Source organism: Lactuca virosa, chromosome 1 (genome assembly GCF_052849685.1).
Source record: "Lactuca virosa cultivar CGN04683 chromosome 1, Lactuca_virosa_CGN04683_v6, whole genome shotgun sequence".
NCBI classification, from domain to species: domain Eukaryota; kingdom Viridiplantae; phylum Streptophyta; class Magnoliopsida; order Asterales; family Asteraceae; genus Lactuca; species Lactuca virosa.
The window spans coordinates 6,901,014-6,918,649 of NC_136426.1; the positions used below are offsets into that span (position 1 = coordinate 6,901,014).

The window sequence follows — 17,636 nt, forward strand, 5'->3', positions numbered from 1 at the left end:
TTCCATGATGAGTCAAGTTTCTCTTCCTATTCATTTATGGGGGTATTCCTTAGAGACAGCCGCCCATATCTTGAATCTTGTTCCAACAAAGAAGGTTTCCAAAACACCTCATGAAATACAGACATGGAAATCTCCCTCGCTCGCACATATCAAGGTCTGGGGTTGTGAGTCACTCGTAAGATCAGAGACCCATGACAAACTTGAACCTAGAGCCGAGAAGTGTTATTTCATTGGCTACCCACAAAATTCCTTTGGTTACTTGTTCTATAAACCTAGTAAGAACATGGTTTTTTTAGCTAGAAGAGTAGTTTTTCGCGTGAGAGAGAGATAAATCATATTCAAACAGGACAGTGGGAGTGCTATTGATATTGAAGAAATTTAAGAGTCATCCAATAAAGGAACCTCTAACAACACTAGCACTCAACTTGAGGAAGAAATTCCAGTTGAACCAGTTGACAACTCATTACCTCTTCGTCGATCCAGTAGGGTTAGCATGCCACCTGTGTTCTATGGTTTCCATATTACGTCAGACGGTGATATGTTTATCAGTGATCGTACATTGGTAAATTTAGATGAGCCAACTAACTACAAGAAAGCAATGGTAGGCCCTGAGGCTGCTAGATGGAAAGAGGCAATGGAGAGTGAGATTATGTCCATGTATGATAATCAAGTGTGGAACTTGGTTGATCATGTACCTGGTCGAAAGATAGTTGGGTGCAAATGGATCTTCAAGAAGAAGACCAGCATGGATGGGAAAATACACACTTTCAAAGCTAGGCTGGTTGCAAAGGGCTTTACTCAAACCTACGAGATTGAATATGATGAGACCTTTTCACTAGTAGCTAAGATAAATTCTATCAGGATTATGCTTGCTATAACTGCATTTCATGATTATGAAATTTGGCAGATGGATGTTAAAACCGTGTTCCTTAATGGGAAGTTATATGAGGACGTCTACATGAGTCCTCCAGAAGGTTTTATACATGCCAAGTTTCATGATAGAGTGTATAAGCTTAAGAAATGCATTTATGGATTGAAACAAGCATCTTGCAGCCAGAATCTTTGCTTCCATGAGAAAGTCAAAGAGTTTAGGTTCTCCAGAAAAAAAAAGATGAGTCCTATGTATATGTCAAAGCTAGTAGGAGTATAGTAACTTTCCTAGTGTTGTATGTTGATAACATACTCCTTATAGGAAACAACATTCCAACTTTGCAGGAAGTTAAGTCTTGGCTTGGAAAGTGTTTCGCTATGAAGGATCTAGGGGAACCAACCTATATTCTGGGAATAAGGATTAATCCTGATAGAAAGAATCATCTTATTGGTCTTAGCCAAAGTACCTATTTGGATAAAATACTAAATCATTTAAGTATGGATAATTCAAAGAAAGGAGAATTGCCTATTCATAGTACCATCAAGTTGAGTAAGGTTGTGTTTGTTTTTTTTTAAATCCTCTTCTAACCTCTTAATACTGCGCGGTGCAGCACACGCGCAACACTTTTAAGTTTGCAGCAGTTTGATTTTTAGAAGGCTTCGGGCTCAAAAACCTCTTCCCGTCCTCTTCCCCACACAGCATTGGGCTTGCCTCTTCTCACCACTTCTAAACCTAATAACAAAAAAAAAGACACGGACAAAAGCATAGCCGCAACGTCCTCCTTCGTTCTCTCCTGGCGTCGACGCTGTTGAAGACCGGAAGAAATCCCAGCGCCGCTCACCGCTGCCGGTCGCCGCTCGCCGCTCGCTGCTGCTGCTGCTCGCCGGTTGCTGCTGCTGCTCGCCGATTTCGCTGTCCCATCCTCCATCTGCCATCGTCTTCAACATCACATCAACAGGTTAGTTTTTTTTCCTGATTTCTTAATTGAGTACCTAAATATGAAGAAGCTGAGAAATAAGCTTTGAAACTGTGAAATAAAATTGAAGCTGTGAAATAAGATTGAAGAGAGAAGCTGTGAAATAAGCTTTGAAACTGTGAAATAACTTTGAAACTTTGAATTATTCATTTTTCTGAAACTGTGAAATAAGATTGAAGAAAAAGATGATAATCTCATGATTTTAATGGTTTCATAAGGGCATAATTGGCTGTTTTTCAACAGATCCACCATGATCTATAAGAGAGAAGTTTGTGTTTTGTTATAATTCTAGCAGTTAGAGATATTAGAGCCATAAATTGAGTTAAAATTCAGCTTTAGTGCTTTGTTATAATTCTAGGAGTTTGTGTTTTGTTCTTTAATTAGAGCCATGATTTATGTTTAGGTTCATGAATTTTTGTGTTGAACTGTTATGAATGTTGGGTAAAATCATAATCCTTGCTGAAATCATATACTTATATGCTGAAATCATAAACTCATATGCTAGTTTATATGCTGAAATCATTAGCCCAAATGGTTTTTTTTAACTTATTTGTTGAATTGTTATCACTTGTATTTCTTGAATGGAGATCAAGTTTATGCTTATTTGCAAGTTTGTGCTTAAATTGTTCAATATGCTAAACGTATTTGTTGATTATGTTGAAATATGATTAATCTTTGTTGCTAAAGTATGTATTCTATATTTTTTTTGTTATTAGCAATGGGAGATAAACATACATGGACCAATGAGCAAACAAAATGCTTATTGCTCACTTGTATTGAAGAAGTACAAACCGTGGGTAGAAAAGGTTTGAGTTTGCACAAACAATCATGGCACAAGTTAGGAACAACCATTAAGGAAAAGTATGGCATGGATTTGAATCAACGACAATTAAAAAACGCCTATGATAACCTTAAAGCCAAATACACAGGATGGTTATACTTAAAAAACAAAACTGGAAACCTTTACAATCCACAAACAAATACTTTTAACTTAACAAATGAGGAGTGGGAGGACTTTAAAAAGGTATATATACACACACATATTTATATGTATTTTGTTTATATAGTTGCCATTTATTCTTATATTACTTTTGTTACATTGATTACGTTTAGGGACATCCGAAAGCCGCTTCTTTGAAAACTGTCCCATTATTGTTTCCAGAGCTTTGTGCAGAACTCTTTGATGGAAACAGTGCATCTGGTAATCTCAGCTATGCCACATCCCAAACACCATCGAGACATGGATCATCTTCTTTCCATGTCGCACCACTACATCTTATGGACGCCCCTTCCATTAACATAGATGAGGATGATTTCTTTTCCAATCATACTAGTGAGCATTTTACTCAGCCTCCACCTTCTACTGCTTCACCTTCTGCTGATTCACCTTCTGGTAACCCCAACAAAAGGGCTAAACCCTCAACTCCTAGACCTCGAGCTCCTAGTGCCTCACCTGATCCACCTTCTTCTGTCTCGCCTAAAGCTTCTATTACTGTTGATGATTTAGCACTGGAGATGCAAAAAGCTCTACTCCATTTGACTCAAGGGCCAACAATTCCCCAATGTTTAGAGAAGCTTGAGTTGCTCGAGTTAGACCCAATAGACCCTCTACGATTTGCTGTGTATCACATTTTTGGAGGGACCATGAATATGAGAGAGATGTGGGTAAATTTGCCTAATGATCCACGAATATTAAGAGGATGGATTGAGATGACAGCTACAAGTTTGGGAGTTTTAAAGGATGGAAAGATTATTCGTTAACTTTATATGTTTGAGTTGTTTAGGTTTTAATTGCATGTTTTGGAACTATATGGTTATGTTTTTTGGTTATTTGCTACTTGAATGTTATTTTTAGTTTTTCGAACTATATGGTTATGTTTTTTGGTTATTTGCTACTTGAAATTTATTTTATGTTTTTTTGTACTTGAGATTTATGTTATGTTTTTATCTTATGTTATGTTATGTTTTGTTGATTAATAGGTTTGTAATGGATCACGACAAAAAGATACTACTCATAATTCTTATGTACTTGTACGTCCGCTACTTTTGGAAGAGGGGTGTCAAACGAGTGCGGGACAACGATTCGGAAATGACGGGACATGAATTTACGTTAGAGTTACTTCACCGTAATCCTCTACAATGTCTTGAAGTGCTACGCATGTCCCGTGAATCATTTGTTCGGCTATGTGCTCATTTTAGAGTAAACTACGCGTTAAAGGATAGCAAACATGTGTCGGTTGAGTAGAAGATGGCTATGTTTTTGATGATGATCGGTCATAACCAACGTTATGTGATTATCAAGCGGAGATTTCAACACTCAAAGCAAACAATTCATAAGTTTTTTCATGAAGTGTTGGACAAAATGTTGCTTTTCGCACATGACATTATAGTGCCAACTTCTTTTAATCCGAATCCAAACATTCCGGGACATAATAGGAGGCTACGGCGGGTGTTCAAGGGAGCAGTTGGTGTACTTGATGGCACTTTGATACATGTTGTTGTCCCTGCAAACAAACGGGATTTATATAGAAGTAGGGGAAAAGGCGATTGTTACCAAAACGTATTGGCAATATGTGACTTCAACATGATGTTTACGTTTGTTGTGGCCGATTGGGATGGGATAGCACACGATTCTAGAATTTTATCAGAAGCATTAGCAAATCCACATGCACCATTCCCGCTTCCACCACCAGGTAAATTTATGCTTATTTAAATAGTTTTATCTTAGCTTGAAAAATAAATGACTTGTTTTTTTGTTTTTTTACAGTTAAATATTATCTTTGTGATGCCGCCTATGCAAACATTCAAGGTTTTATGGCACCGTACCGTAATGTGAGGTATTGGCTTGGAGATTTCCGTCGAAGACGTGCATTAACGAATAAAGAAAAATTTAACCATGCACACACAAAACTTTGGAATGTCATTGAGCGGGCTTTTGGTGTCTTGAAAGCACGATTCCCTATATTGAAGAGGATGGCACCATTCTCGTTGGTTACACAACGAAACATTACCCTAGCATGTTTTGCGCTTCATAATTTTATAAGAAGAGAGGGACTATGTGATGAGTTTTTTGCACGATATGATGAACCAAATGTCTCGGTTCGGAATAACAATGCAGTCGTTGATAATGATGAAGATGAGATTCCAACATATGGTACTGCAGCGGACCGTGAATATATGACCCAGTTACGAGATGAAATTGTCGAACAATTGATGCAAAATATGGAATGAAAATTATTAAAGTTTGGTTCTATGAATTTTATTTAAAAATGTTATTATAAGACTAATTTGGTTGTTTGAATTTTATTTCAATGTTTTAAGACTACTATTATTAAATTTTTGGTATTAAAAAACTATCTTCAGTTTATTAAATTACTTTATTTTAAATTTTTTAATATCTGCAGCAGTCTGCAGATGTTAAAAAAACAAACATGTTTCTCATTACAGTCTGCAGCACTTTGGTCCACCTCTTCTGCTGAAGAAGGCTGCAGAGGTGGTCCGCAGACTTCAGACATTTTCACTTCGTAAAAACAAACAGCACCTAAGACTCAAAGTCCTAGCATTGATGAAGAGATAGTTGACATGAGTCGAGTTCCATATGTTTCGGGTCTAGGATCGATCAAGTATGCAATGACATGTAGTCATACTAATGTGTCTTATGCCTTGAGTATGGTTAGGAGATTTTAGAGAAATCCTGGCAGAGCCTAATGGATTGCAGTGAAGAATATTCTTAAGTATCTACGAAAAACAAAATGCATGTTCCTAGTTCTTAGCAGCAGTGATACATTTAGAGTGACTGGTTACAGTGATGCCAGCTTTCAAACAGACCAAGACAACTTTTGTTCGCAGTCTGGCTGGGTGTTCTTATTAAATGGGGGAGCAACTCCTCAAATGGGTATTCTCTTAAGCCCAACATACTCTTAGCCCAAAATAACTGATTTCTGATGGCCCACTATAGCCCAAAATAACAAAGTCCAAGGAATGGCCCAAAAGACGCAAAGCCCAAATCCAGTGAGTACGCGGGGCGTACTCATCTATATGCTAAGCGTACAGGCTGCATGGCTTGTACGCTGTGCGTACGGGCTTGTACGCCCAACATACTACTCTGATAAGCCACGTATACCATTAAACACTTAGTACTCTATTCCAAAGGCTAAAATCACAGATCCAAGTCCTCTTCAACGTCTTAATCCATAAAGTCACTGACTTGGTGACTTTATATGACCCACATGAACACAAACTCAAAGTATAGCAATCTACTTCCATGAAAATTGGCATAACTCTTGAATGAACCCATGAAGACCTTCAAGATGGCAACTTTTTGTCTTAGGGACTCAAATAGCACCAACGGTGGCAACCCTAAGCCTAGAAACGGATTTAGGACCATAAAGCTCCATTATTAGGACCAAAATGGTCCAAAAACTCAACATAAAAGATCTAAGAACTCAATGATCAAGTTCAAGACTTTATACCTTGAAAAGGTCTGAAATGAAGCAACAATCCCAGATCTATAACTTCTCCTCTGAACCACCACCTTGCTTTTCTCTTCACTTCCTTGGAGAATGGATCCAAATACCAAAATGCTCTCCAAAGGCCTTCCAAGATCAAGAACACACAAAATATGTATTAGGGTTTCGTGGGAGTAGCTTAAGGATAAGAGGATGGTTGGGCTTTAAGGCATAATGTAATTTATATAGGGATCATCCCTAATTTTAGGATTTTGGGGGCTGCATGCGTACGCTGCGCGTACACTCATGGCAGCCGCGTCCATATCTCATGAGTACGCTGCGCGTACTTAGAATGGTGCGCCCCGCGTATGGCACTCCTCAGCCCAATCATAAGGACCCAATGGGTCCAAGCCCAAACCAATTCAATTAATTAATCCAACATATATAAAAATAATACCTTGGAGAATATCAAGCGTTACAACACAGTGGTTGATTCCACATGTAAGTCAGAGTACATTGCAGCGAGTGAAGCATCGAAGGAAGTAGCTTGGCTAAAGAACTTTATTGGAGATCTTGGAGTCGTTCCAGCTATTCAGGAACCGATGGAGCTGTTATGTGATTATGCAGGCGCGGTTGCTTCAACAAAAGAACCAAGTGATCATGGCAAATCCAAACATATCGACAGAAAGTACCATTATATTTGACATCGAGTAGAAGAAGGACATCTTCTGATGAAGAAAGTATCATCGGAAGATAATGTTGCAAATCCTTTCACAAAAGCTTTGAACATAGTCAAACATTACCAGCATGCTAGGAGCATTGGCCTAAGAGATGACATTAATTTTAGTAGTTAGGTGATATTTAGAAACATATAACAAAATAAATGTAATTGAATTGGTGAATGAATAATTGAGAATTATTTATGAGTATCATACTGCCTTATTCAATTATTTATTATTTTGTTTCTTTTTGCATGTTTATACTTCCTGAGTAATTTGAATTATTTGAACCCCACAGTCGTTCATACATTAGGAAGTAAGTAGTTAATTAAGACTGTCACAAATTGATTGTAGATTGTCGATTGAGGTTAAGACATTGCAATTAGAATTGCCACAATATTCATGAGTACTTTGAAAATAGGGATTTAGAGTATTGGATATACCAACTCTTAGATATTACTTCATGGATCTAGTCACAAGTAATTCCTTAGACGATAATATCTACTATTCTTCAAATAGAGATATGTTAGTTGTAATTTACAAATTGGTTATGTATTGGTGTTACGTAAACGCATAAGTAACTTGATGTTATAAAACGTAGTATCATATATTAAAAACGAAGATTTTACCCTTGATTTTTAGGTCGTTACGGAGACTAGTAGTCTTAGAGATGGTTTGGGAATCTCTATACCCCAGATTAGCGAGGGGTTGCTGTGAATCGGAAGTTTTCGAGTGAAATGCAAGTGCAGATATGTGGATTTCGGGTTATGAGTTGAGTATCGGGTTGGTTTTTGAGTGAGATCTCGAGTTGGGAATCGCAAGTGTTTTGTGCAAGATTTCTATCGAGTGGGATAAGAATAGGGATAAGGGTTCAAGGGTAAAGTATGGTTTCAATTTTGTTGGTAGATCAGGATCTTGTGTTTTAATTTGGTTCTATTTGTGTGGGGTCAAGCAAGCATGGGGTTTCGGATCTTCAGATGGATTTCTTTATATGATTGGTCATGGATTCCTTCGGATGGATTAGACCAGGGTGGGTCAGTTCGTAAGGCTGCGGGAAGACCACAACATGGACGGAACCAGGAAGTGGTAGGTCGTTGGGGGTCAGTTGTGATATAAGACTACAGTTGGTCTTATAGCACTCACTTTTAGCATTGGTTTTGGTGGTGTTAGGTTTGTCGAGTTATTATGATCGATTGGAACCATAAGTGGCAAGATAGCTTGAGCAATTATTGGCAGATGAGGCTTTCAAATCGGAAGTCGCATGGGGCGATTGTGTGCGTCTTTTGACTAAGTGGCCAGGAGGGAAACCGGTGTTTCAGTTAGTGGCAGGAAAACTAGGACGAGGGAGGTCTCGGTTGCTTTTGGAAAGCAGCTAGGGGGCATCGAGGTAAGTCAAGGTGGTATTAGTGATTTGGGATTCGTATGTGGAGTCGCTTGTTAATCAGAAAATATGGTATGACATTTGCAGCTTGGATTGGATAATCTCAGAGTAAATGATTTGACTCTGTTGCGCAGCTCTCGTCTGAGTCTAACCGTTGCAGGGATGAGTCATTTACTCGAAGGATTATCTGAATCTTCTGTCAAGCATAAGTTTTCTACAACGGTATATGGTTGGTGATTTTGTCCTTATGGAGGCATCAAGATAATCAAGGGTTGGGAGCGTTTTGTTTGGTCTTGAATTCAATGAGGTTTTGGCATGGTTGTGATTCAGTATGGGTGGTCAGTCAGTGAGTCACACCAAATTGAGACTTCAGAATTCAGGTTTCAGGTAAGGTAAAAATGGTTTTTTGCAAGGGATTAATGATTCATTCATCATCGGGTTTGGAGAGTTATGCTATGGTTGGGTTCAGTAGTCATGGGAATGCTGTGTGTGTGTACGGGGCTGTGGTTGCATTCTTCAGGCTGTCTGGGTGCCTGGGATGGTAAGGAATGATTTCGAGAACGAAATCTAATTCAAGTGGGGGAGAGTTGTAACACCCAAAATCTTGAGGAGCATTTGTAAGGAATTAATCCCATTTTGAGGACTGGACACAGCATGTTGGAGGCACCAACACGGCGTGTATCGTTGAGGAAAAGTGTGGTTCTCATTAAGATCAACACAACGTGTTGTGGTGTCTCAACACGGCGTGTTGGCGGCAGGGAAGGAAACCCTAATTTTAGGGTGTTGCACCCTATTTAAAGACCTAAAGTCTTCATGGATGGCCTCCTTAGGTATATACCTAGGCTCAACACTTTTATGAATTTTCATATGCAATTCAGCACATTAGGTCTCAAAATTCCTTAAGAATCTGTTTGGCGTTTTCATAGTTCTCCTAGCATTTTATCAAATAGCTACAATGCGAGAATAAATGCCATATTGTCAGTATCAAAAATTCAAAAACAGATTTAATTAATGAGTATATTAGTTCTTAAACTATCAGAGAGGAAAAGCCATAATCATAAAATCGAAGTTCCAATTACAGAGAGGAGAAGGGCATGCTTACGTGATCAATCTGAAGAACAAACAGGCATTGACACGGTAGGTTGCGAGGCAGCGGTGGCCGTTCCAATAAAAAAAGTTCGAGCAGGGTAGTAGTCGATGGTCGTTCACAATTCTGGTGGTGGTTCGTTGACGAAAAATTAGTGTTCCTTGAAGAGAGATTGTTGAGACGGAGTTCGGATGCGATGCTAGTGTGGGAGAAATGAGGAAGAGGGAAGGGACGACACCTCTCGGATTAGGGTTTAAGGGTACTGGATTGAAAGAAAATGTGAGGTTACAGAGAAATGGGAGAAATGTTATTTTTGTTTAATTTTTACAATTAATGAAATGTATACGTTCGGTTTTTTTAGAGTCAATTAAAGGAAATATTATAAATTATATGTGTAGTAAACAATAAGCATAATATGATTGTATATAATGTATTGGGTTTTGTACCTCTTAAATTTCAAGAAACACACAATATGCTTTATATAATAGTATATATATATATATATATATATATATATATATATATATATATATATATATATATATATATATAGAGAGAGAGAGAGAGATATAGATATAGATAGGTAAGAAATATAGTTTCTCAAATTAAGGAAAACTAGAAAGACGGTAAAAAAAGGGTTTTTGTCTCAAAAAATTACATATCTCTCATACCCTTATTCATTTCCGAATTTATTTAGCCGGTAAAATAGGTGACGTGGTCGTTGACTTAGGTGGTCATTTATTAATTGTGCCAAGTGTGTTATTCCAAAGTGTAAAAACGGGTAAAAAAATTTAATTCATTTTCCTTAGTCGTACGTCTTATAAGAAGAGGAATGAAGATTTGAACTAGGGTTTTTAACCATCTTAGCCACTATTGAGATTATAATGCTGCTGTCGAAGGTATTCTGCTCTTTGAATATTATTTCACTGCTGCATGGCTGAGAACGATAACGAAGTTGTATATCTGAGAGTTCATCTACACTACAATGGTGTATTTGTTCGACATCCTTCTGGATATGTTGGTGGGAATTACTTCCTCTTCACTGATGTTGATTGGGCAGGTATGGATGTAAGGGACTTTTTTTTACTTTTCTTGATAGAGCTATTGGGGAAGATTTTCAAAACCTCTACTACTGCTTACCTAACATCCCTTTATCTAGAGGGATCCGCCCCATTGTAGATGATTTGGATTTTGCCCAGTTTATAGATACCGAGTATGAATACGGGGAAATTTCAGTTTATGTTGATCATAATGGGAGTGGGTTGGAGGAATGGTGGGATGATGACATGAATCTGGTTGTTAGTGAAGATAATGTAAGTGGCCTTAAAGATGATGGTGTACCTAGAAATGAAGGAAACACTGTCCCTGATGAAACCCATCCCAATATAGGTCTTGAAGATGAAGTAATTGACATTGACAAAATACCTTTGAACAAGACAAGTGGGGATGAGTTTCTTAGTAAGTTATGTCCTCCAAAAGGTGATACTGGTGACAATGAAGTTGAAGAAGAAGATGTTGAGATCCATTCCATTTTCAACCCTGATTTGCAATGGAAAAGCCAAGTACCTGTTCTTGGGATGAAATTTGAAAGTCCAAAGCAGCTGAAAAATATGTTATGTAACTATGTTGTGGCAAATGGATACCAAATATGCTTCAAGAATAATGACAGTAAAAGGTTGTTGGTGGTGTGTTGCAAAGGAGCTTGCCCATTCAGGTTATGGGCTACATGGATGAGGCAGGAGGTGTCATTTCAAATCAAGTCATTGAAGATTCAGCATAATTGTGATAGAAACTACAAAGTATGATCAATTGTCACATACTCTTGGATAGGAGAACATTATAATAAGGAAATTTTGAATAGACAAAAGTTAACAATTAGACAATTGAGATTGGAGGTCATCAGGAAGTTTGGAATACAAGTTAGTTTAAGTCAATGCAGAAGAGCAAAGGTACATGTCATGAATCTTATTGAGGGGACCCTTACTGAGCATTATGCAAAATTATGGTCTTATGGGGAGGAAATTAAAAGAAGCAATCCAGGTTCAACAATCAAAATGGATGTCTAATGCATGCCTGATGGTTTGAATTACTTCAGTAAGTTCTATGTATGTTTTGTTAAAGTGAAAGCTGGTTGGTTAGAAGGTTGTAGAAAGGTGTTAAGGATAGATGGATGTTTCCTTAAGGATGTATGCAATGGGTAGTAATTGTGTGCTATGGGTAGAGATGCTAACAACCACATATTGCCAGTTACATGGGCAATAGTGTGTGTTGAGAATAAGGAAAACTGCATGTTGTTTTTGGAGTTGCTGAGAGATGATCTTGAACTAGGTATGGGCACTGGGTTCACCTTAATGTCTGACCAACACAAGGGTCTTATGGAGGCAGTTAAGGAGGTGCTTCCTTATGTTGAGCATCGACAATATGCAAGGCACATTGTTGCAAATTTTAAGAAAAGGTTTGTAAGGGCTATTTTTGAGAACCTTTTTTGGAAGGCTTGCAATACAACAACACCACAATCTTTCAATGTATTCATGAAAGAAATTGAAAGATTAAGTCCGGAAGCCCATAACTACTTGATGGAAAAGGAACCAAATACCTGGTCAAGAGCATTTTATGAGGTAGGTAGGGCATGTGTTGCAGTGGAGAATGGTCTTTCTGAGAGCTTTAATGCAGTAATTGTGGACGCCATAAGGAAACCAATAATCACTATGTTGGAGGAGTTAAGGTTATATATCATGGAGAGGATGTTTAACTTGAAACACAAGAAATGGACAAAGGATGTAAGTTCTGCAATAAGGCAGTTATTGGATGGTTTAAAGATTGAAGCCAGGCACTGGCAAGTGCTCCCAAGTGGACTAAACAAGTTTGAGACAAGAAATGAAGGACAAGCTTATGATGTGGATCTTGACAATAGGACATGTTCTTGTAGGTTATGGAAACTAAATAGATATGGGTGTGCCCATTCAGTTGTTACAATCTTATTTCTGAATATGGATGTGGACACCTATGTGGATCCTATCTTTTGTAGATCAAATTACAATAAAACATACTTGAATAATATCTTGCCTATGAATGGTAGTAACATGTGCCCAGAGGCATCATTCACCCCACTCTTACCTTCCCAAAGAAGAAGGATGCCTGCAAGACCTGCAACAAAAAGGAAGAGAGATGTGACAGAGAAAATGGGGAAGCATAAGGTATCAAATAAGGGTAAACCCATTGTGTGCAGTGCTTGTCATATGCCTGACCACAACAAGGTGACTTGCCCCACAACAAATAAGCCAGTTAAGCTCGGAGTGAAAAGAGAAAAGATAACAAAGACTACACAGGTATATTGAAATGATGTTGTTATTTGAGCAAAGCAAATTTGTAAATCTAAATTATTGACACGTTATCTTCTATAAGAATCTGTAGGTGAAAGATCAGTGAATGGTGGTGTAGGAGGAGTGCAAGGATCAGTAAATAGTGGTGCAGGAGGTGTGCATGGATCAGTGAATGGTTGTGCAGGAGGTGTGCATGGTGGTGAAGGTGGTGGAGTGCATGGTGTTCGAAAGAAAAAGGTATTTTGAAACTTTCCAAGTATACCCCTAATACCGTTTCAAGTATTTTGAATGGAAGGGTAATATGGTAATTTTCTTATTTATAGGTTAAAGCAAGGGACGTAGGGGTTGCTGTTAGAACAAGAAAGCCTTCTGAGAGAATTTTGAAAACCAAACTTGCAAAAGCAGTGTATGGGAAAAATGGTGAAGGCAGCTCAACAACAAATGCAGTGGATATAGATTAGGATTTGTCTCTTTAGACATGTGTCGTGTTTTGAACCTTTATGTTATGTACTAGTTTATGTTGTTGCTGCATGGGGAACATTTGTGTCTTTTGAACCTTTTGTTAACTTCACATGGATGCAACATTTGTGTCTTTTGAACCCTATGTAATTTGTCTTTATGACTTATTGTTCTAATATCACATGTGATGGTACTATTTTATCAGTATTCAATTCTTATGTTGGTCCACAAATATACACTCCTCCCAAAACTCAATCACTTTCAATCCGGATGTCGATCCCATGTGATGTTCCTTTTTATATGTGTGGTCCTCATTTGAATACAATACCCAATGTCTTTTACTTGTATTGGTCCATAATCTATGTTCACTTGCCTGTTGTACCCATGTGATATGCATTATATTCAATTGTTTTGGTCCACAATAACTATTGCCTTTTATCAGTATTCAATTGCACTTAACAAGACAATTCAGTGGAACAAAAGTATAGTAACAGAAAGATGCTTGTTTCCATTAGATACAAAAGTACATGGGGCATACAAAAATAGCTTAAATTACAGGGGCATTTACTAGACAAGGGCATTTACATCCATACAAATACTAACCTATATTCTACCCACAAAAAACCACAGAAGATCTTCATATCCCCAACCCCAAGTTTACAAAAAGGGAGAGCATCTATACCACCAAAAACCATAAACTACCCCCAACTATTTAGCCCCAAGCATCTTTATCCCACCACCTTTGCTTTCTGCATCAGCAACACAGTAGCAAGAAGCACACAAAACATCATACCAATCCTGAACTTCATCCTCACGAACTTCAACTCACCCCTTAATTGTTTGTTTTCTTCAACAGCCATGGATAACTCACCATCAACAATTTCTTTAGTAGCAGTGGCTTCAACATTCAGGTTCTCCAGCAAAGCTACCCTTCTCTCTAGTCTTGCAGCGTAACTGTTGTCTTTCATTAGTTGCAACTCATACTTCAGATTGTTAAAGGCATTCTTGTAGTGTGGTGTCAGCTCATCATCGATCCACCTGAAGTATTTACATTTCTCAACTGCCAAACATACCAACAAAATATTCAGTCACACACACCACAAGCTCGTTCCACTATCGACTTAATCGAGAACAGTAAACCCTAAACTCAACATTATCTCCATTGTTTGATAAACCCTAATTCCACAATGTCGACAACACATTTAAAGAAGATGATGGTTACCAGAGAGTCAACGCATTTGCGAAATATACGATCTGGATTCTTATCTGACATCGACATCCTTTCTACACTTATCTTTGGATGACGACAAGCGCACAGGTTCTTGTCACGATTCCTAGTAGCGAGAACAGTTCGGTTCTCAGAGGATGATCCAGATGAGTATACCATCGAATGAGAAGATAATCGATTCTTAAGGGTTCGTGACCGGAAAAATATATGTTATAAAGCGGAAATGATCTTAAATATATTGTCTTCATTTAGGCCACTCTTAATAGCTTATTAATGAAGCTGATCCGTCACCTGCCAACTATGTATCTACGTGGACAACATTGTCCACCTATGCAGCCAACTATGTATCTACGTGGACAACATTGTCCACCTATGCAGTAAATTAATGGATAACCGGAAATTGTGGGTAAATTTTAACGTAACTGGTATAAAATACAGGAAATTTTCGAGTTTGGGGGTCCATAAAGGCCAAAAAAACATAATTTATCTTTTAAAAACTAATGTAGAAGTTAATTGGGTCTTTATGACAAAAACCCAAAAGAAAAAAAATGCATATCACCTAAAGTATAAATTGATTTAAGTAAGTATTTGTGTAATGCGTTTAACCCAATAATAAAATGTAAATGTTTTACAGTTTATTACACGCCATGCATTCATATATTTTGAAATTCATCATTACTTTGGTGATTTTATTTAAAATATAACAACTTGTTTTTTGGAATTATTAACATATACTTTATATGGAAAAGATATCGGTGAGATAGATGCTTACTTTTTACCTTACGACTTGTTTTTTAATCAATAAATTTGCTGTTTTATTCATAGAAATGGGTTCAGCACAAACCAAAAAGTTATTCGGGTTAAATCAGAATGAAAGAAAGAAGATTCTGGATAAAAGGAAAAGAAAGTTATCAATAGTTAAAAAGTACACTCGGACTCGGGGTTTCAACAAAGAGTTAAATCACAAAACTAAAAACAAAATCTATATTTCTAACTTTATCCCAAAACACCAACAACTATGTAAAAAGATATTGAAAGATAAAGAGAGAAACATGAGAGAGGATGAAAATGAAAAGAGTGCCAAAATCATATGGTTATTTTTAAAAGGTCTTGATATATATGATTCCGTTTATTATGTAAAAAGATTACGAATTCATAAACCATTCTTTGCTGATAAATGGTATTTAGTTACCGTTGTTTTGAAATTATGTTTATTTTTATCAGATAGCCTAAATAAAAAAATAAAAATAAAAAAACATTTTAGATTTCCTCTAATATAAGAGATAACTTACAATTTAAGAGTAAATAATAATCATTCCAAAATACTATTATACATTATCCCTCAAAATCCCTAAATAATAATGCAACTACAAGAGCTTTTTCTCTCTTACTAAAATTTTTTATTAAAAAAATTTTATACACTCACTTTTTTTTTTCCTTATCAATTTTCAGTGATACGGAGATCATTGGGTAGTTTTTTGGCTAATATTATACAATTTTAACAAATTAACTTTGCCATTCATACTTACAATTTTAACCAAATTAACTTTGCCATTCATACTTAGCAAAGACAAAAAAATTCAACAATCTCAAATAAAAATAAAAATTATATGTCATTGGGCCCCAATCTCCAACAGAAAATAGACCATATTCCTATCAACCAAAGAACAGACATGATGTAGAGTCACATGCCCCAAAAGCCTATCAAAACACTAAAGATGCGATACGATGCTATGCACATGGCTTCCTGTTTACACCTCATCAATTCCAACAAAACGACACTCCGTTTCAAGAAAAACGACAATCTCCACCTCCTGATTCGACATTCAGAGTCTCTCATCAAAAACACATGCATTAACCACTTGTACCTTAAGCAATTCTTATGAACAGTGAAGATAATCGAATAACAACGAATGAAGATAATAATAAGTACAAAAAGAATTCATAAATGTAACAGAGCGAGATATGATATGATACATAAAATGTTCATAAAAATTATAAAAAAACCAGTATCGATCATCATCGTCCAACATACAATAATCATAGAAAAGCTAAAATCAACAACTAAATAATAAATAATAACAATGAAATAAAAGTAAAAAAAAAATATGAAGAATCACGAACGACCAAAACGAATCACCACATACTGACGAAAAATCTCGATCGAAAGCAGATCTCTACAGGACCAAAGCAGCAGCTAAGACAGCTACAAAACCAGATCCAACGGAGGCGACTCTGTTCAAGCTAGCGGCGTTAGGCGATGAGGTAGGTGAGTCGGTAGGAGTAGAAGCGATGGAAGGAGGAGAAGCGCCGGGAGCTCCGCTAGGAGTGACGGCAGTGGGAGGAGCAGGTGGAGAAGCCAACGGAGATTCAGTTGGTGAAGAAGTAGGAGCAGTGGAAGGAGGCACAACAACCGAAGTAGGAGGTGTAGCGGTGGGAGCGGCAGTTGGGGAGACGGTTGGTGCGGAGGTCGGCGACTGAGCAAGAGCAGATCCTGCAATCAATGCGAATAGTAGTACCACAACCATGCTTGAAGATGCCATTGTTGTTTTGTTTCTCTCTCTTAAAAGCTTCAGAAAATTCTAGAGAGAGAAAGTTAGAAGATGATACGAGTGGAACAGCGTACGAGGGTTTATATAAACAGGGTTTTGAGTCGGTTCCAGACTATTTTTAATTTTTAATTTTATTTTTGACAACTCATAAAGACGTAATCGTGGCCGTTAATTTTCCGTCATATTCCGCTTGAAACAATTAGGGTGGTGTTTGTTTTTTGTCTGCAGATCTGCGTGGCCTCTTCTGTCTGCGCCGTGCAGACATTAGCCTTCGCAGACTGTTTGTTTTTTTTGAAGACTGCAGACCTAAAAATGTCTGCGCGCCGTCTTCTTGGCGCAGATGTGGATCAGAGTCTTCTAACATCTTCAGACATATTCTAGCCTAAAAAAACACATATATCTTTATTTTTTTAAGTTTTTTTAATTTATATTTTTTTCAACTTCATTAATGATAAACAATTTGAAAAAAAAAATTATAAAACTTAAAAAAAACGTTCGACAATACAAACAAGATATTTTTGACAAATTTATAAATAAATATTTATTACAAGAATAGTCATTGAAGTTGTTTATATAAATATAAAAAAAATCA

The 17,636-nt window shown here is 37.1% G+C and overlaps 4 protein-coding genes across 4 annotated transcripts; 3 read left to right on the forward strand and 1 right to left on the reverse strand.

Moving 5' to 3' along the window:
* The first annotated feature begins 2,565 nt into the window (after positions 1-2,565).
* LOC145110936 (uncharacterized) lies at positions 2,566-3,608 on the forward strand. The gene is made up of 2 exons (XM_079047253.1): positions 2,566-2,871; positions 2,961-3,608. The coding sequence occupies exons 1-2, from the start codon at positions 2,566-2,568 to the stop codon at positions 3,606-3,608; spliced, it is 954 nt and encodes a 317-aa protein (XP_078903379.1).
* A 487-nt stretch (positions 3,609-4,095) lies between these two features.
* Positions 4,096-5,078, forward strand: LOC145110947 (uncharacterized). Its single transcript, XM_079047262.1, has 2 exons — positions 4,096-4,540; positions 4,615-5,078. The coding sequence occupies exons 1-2, from the start codon at positions 4,096-4,098 to the stop codon at positions 5,076-5,078; spliced, it is 909 nt and encodes a 302-aa protein (XP_078903388.1).
* Positions 5,079-11,695: 6,617 nt separating this feature from the next.
* On the forward strand, positions 11,696-13,266 carry LOC145110954 (uncharacterized). The gene is made up of 3 exons (XM_079047267.1): positions 11,696-12,692; positions 12,897-13,042; positions 13,129-13,266. The coding sequence occupies exons 1-3, from the start codon at positions 11,696-11,698 to the stop codon at positions 13,264-13,266; spliced, it is 1,281 nt and encodes a 426-aa protein (XP_078903393.1).
* A 3,192-nt stretch (positions 13,267-16,458) lies between these two features.
* Positions 16,459-17,110, reverse strand: LOC145132105 (uncharacterized). The gene has a single exon (XM_079066761.1). It carries the CDS (start codon positions 17,033-17,035, stop codon positions 16,670-16,672), a length of 366 nt encoding a protein of 121 aa, XP_078922887.1. The 5' UTR covers positions 17,036-17,110; the 3' UTR covers positions 16,459-16,669.
* Positions 17,111-17,636: the final 526 nt, after the last annotated feature.